General features: G+C 48.6%; 1 protein-coding gene across 1 annotated transcript; it reads right to left on the minus strand.

Annotated features, from left to right (window-relative positions):
* Window positions 1-1740: 1740 nt before the first annotated feature.
* Window positions 1741-2667, minus strand: LOC123347330 (olfactory receptor 1019-like). The gene has a single exon (XM_044984745.1). It carries the CDS (start codon window positions 2665-2667, stop codon window positions 1741-1743), a length of 927 nt encoding a protein of 308 aa, XP_044840680.1.
* Window positions 2668-2868: the final 201 nt, after the last annotated feature.

Consider the following 2868-nt stretch of genomic DNA (forward strand, 5'->3'; position numbering starts at 1 on the left):
CCCTGCTCCCTGTCCCCTGACTGCCCCAACCCCTATCCACCCCCTCTCTGAGTCCTGACAGATCCCCAGAACGCCCACAATCCAACTCCCCGATTCCCTTTCCCCTGACCGCCCCCCCCAACCGCTGCCCCCTCCCTGTCCCCTGACTGTCCCCGGGACTCCTTGCCCCTTATCCAACCCCCCCCCGGCCTGGCCCCTTACCCCCAGCTCCCCCCTCACCTGGAGCCTCAGCGTGTCGTATCCAGGAGCATCCCTGAACAGCGGTGCAGCACTAACCCTAACCCTAACCCTAACCCCCTGGAGCTCGCAGCCCCGCCCCCTTACCACACGGCTCTGAGCAGGGCGGAGCTCAGGCCCCGCCGGAGCCACGCTGCACCACTGTTCATGGATGCTCCCGGATACGATGCGCTGAGGCTCTGGGAGAGGGGCAGAGGCCGGGGCGGGAGCCTCACCCATTCTCTTGGGGGCCCCTGCAGAGCCCAGGCCTGGGGCAAATTGCCCCACTTCCCCCCGCTCCCCACGGGTGTACCTGGGTTTTACTCATCCCTTCATAGCATGTTGGGGAAATGAGGTCAGCAATGACTCAGCAGATGACTTAATAGGTGACAAACATCCATTAAGTTTGACTCCAATGCCTCACTTTACATTTTGGAATCTTTGTGCTGAAGAAACTGATGGGGTTGACTTATTCATTTGGAGGCATTTTGTTGTTTCTTCCCCCGCCCCCACATGTATATATTTTAATATAAACACTGATTTCTGTCTGTGTGACAAGAAACAGGGGAGGGGTGAAGGGAAAGCACTCTAACATCTATGCCTCCATTTCCTATTCCTTATTTCCTCCAAATTCCTGTCTCTGACCTTAGCACAATCTCACTCCTCACCCCTCCCATGGGGTACAAAATGGGTGGGACTGTAGGTGTGCATTTCAGGTATATTTGGGCCTGCTAAGAAGGAGGAGGTGGGAATGGGGACACAGGCAAGGCTCTGTGGTTTCAGAGCTGGGAACAGAACACTGGGAAACAGACTCTGCCGGCGTGTAGAGCTATGGATAGGTTTGCTTGGAACTAACCCCAATAAACATCGCATTGCCTGCACTTCGGACTTCTGGTCTTCTGCTTTCTGTCTGCGTGACAAGAACCAGAGGAGGGATGAAGGGAAAGCCTTCTAACACTCCTATCTTCCCCCAGGTCATAAGTCAAACTGGGGCTTAGGTGTCTGGCCACACAGAGTGAGTTAACAGTGCACATGCTCAGACCAAACAAAATAAATTAATTAATTACTGAAATAATTTAACAATCATAAAGTTCCCAGGGTGTTTTCAGTACAAAGTACATGAGATATATGCTACTAAACTTTCACAGCAATGGTTCATGAGTCTAGAATGATCTCACAAGATCAGAGTCATGGATGGAATGATGCCTTTCTTGTGGATATGGTGGTTGGGAATATTTTAAGCCCTTAGATTGGGTGAGTGGGATTATTGTAATAAATCAATGTCTTTGGTGAGTGGGAATGGCCAGGTACACTGCCATAATGGATGGGAATGTCTTTGGTTGGTATCTATGGTAAATGGGAATGCACCAGATTTGGGGCTGAGGTAACTGAAGAAAAAGTCAAGTTCCCTCCATCCCTACTGTGAATCCTGGTGCTCAATCAGCTGCCAAATAATTTAGGGAGACTTTTGTTTTTGGCAACACATTGTTGCATTCACAGAAAGAACTGGCTCCCTCTTCATGGCTATTTCCTACTCCTTCCCATGGCTTTCTTGAAGGCGGCTTGCACATCCTTGTTCCTGAGGCTGTAGATCATTGGGTTCAGCATGGGTGTGACCACAGTGTAAAACACAGAGACCACTTTTCCAATGTCCATGGAGTAGCTAGAGGAGGGGCGGAGGTAGGTGAAGAAACCTGGGCCATAGAACAGTAGGACGGTGAGGAGGTGGGAAGCACAAGTTGAGAAGGTTTTGCATCTGCCCTGGGCTGAGCGGATTTTCATGATGGTGGATAGTATGTAAGCGTATGATGTGGAAATCAACAGGAAGCAACTTCCACCTACTGCTCCACTGAGCAGAAAAACCAACACCTCATTAAAATAGGTGTCCATGCAGGCCAATTTGATCAAAGGAGGAATCTCACAGAAGAAGTGGTTGATTTCATTGGGACCACAGAAAGGTAGCCTGGCTATGAAGAACGTATGAAACATTGAGTAGACAAAACCACCTATCCATATAGCAATGGCAGAGCATATACAAGTCCTGTGGTTCATGATGGTTGCATAGTGCAAAGGCTGGCATATTGCCATGTAGCGGTCATAAGCCATCAGGGCAAGAAGAAAAGATTCAGATCCAGCAAAGGAGATGAGAAAGTACAGCTGGGCAATGCAACTGGAGAAGGAAAGAGATTTAATCTTGGCAACCAATGTCACTAGCATATTGGGGAGAGTGACAGAAGAGTATGAGATGTCTAAGAGAGACAAGTTGACCAGAAAAAAGTACATAGGAGTGTGGAGAGTTGTATCTGTCCAGATAGCCAAGCAAATGGAGAGGTTGCCAGCCAAGGTCAGCAGGTAGATAATCAGGAAGCTCATGAAGAGTAACGGCTGCATTTCTGGGAAGCTCGAGAGGCCCAGGAGTCTGAATTCTGTCACTGTGCTTTGATTGTCCATGTCTGTCACTTTACCTGCATGCAGGAACAAATAAGGTGAATATACTCAATTGAACACAACATGTGGATAATACAAGATGGTGGAACGGAGAGAAGGTATATGTATGCTAAACATACGCTCCACCATCTCTTCATTTTCAGACCACATTCTGTAGGTCAAAGAACATTTCTGTCTATCAAGCTCTTTCGAACATAATTAAGC

The sequence above is a fragment of the Mauremys mutica genome, chromosome 13 (genome assembly GCF_020497125.1).
Source record: "Mauremys mutica isolate MM-2020 ecotype Southern chromosome 13, ASM2049712v1, whole genome shotgun sequence".
NCBI lineage: Eukaryota > Metazoa > Chordata > Testudines > Geoemydidae > Mauremys > Mauremys mutica.

Excerpts from the sequence above, each read along its gene's own strand:
- LOC123347330 (XM_044984745.1), bottom strand. The coding sequence starts at position 2,667 with ATGGACAATCAAAGCACAGTGACAGAATTCAGACTCCTGGGCCTCTCG.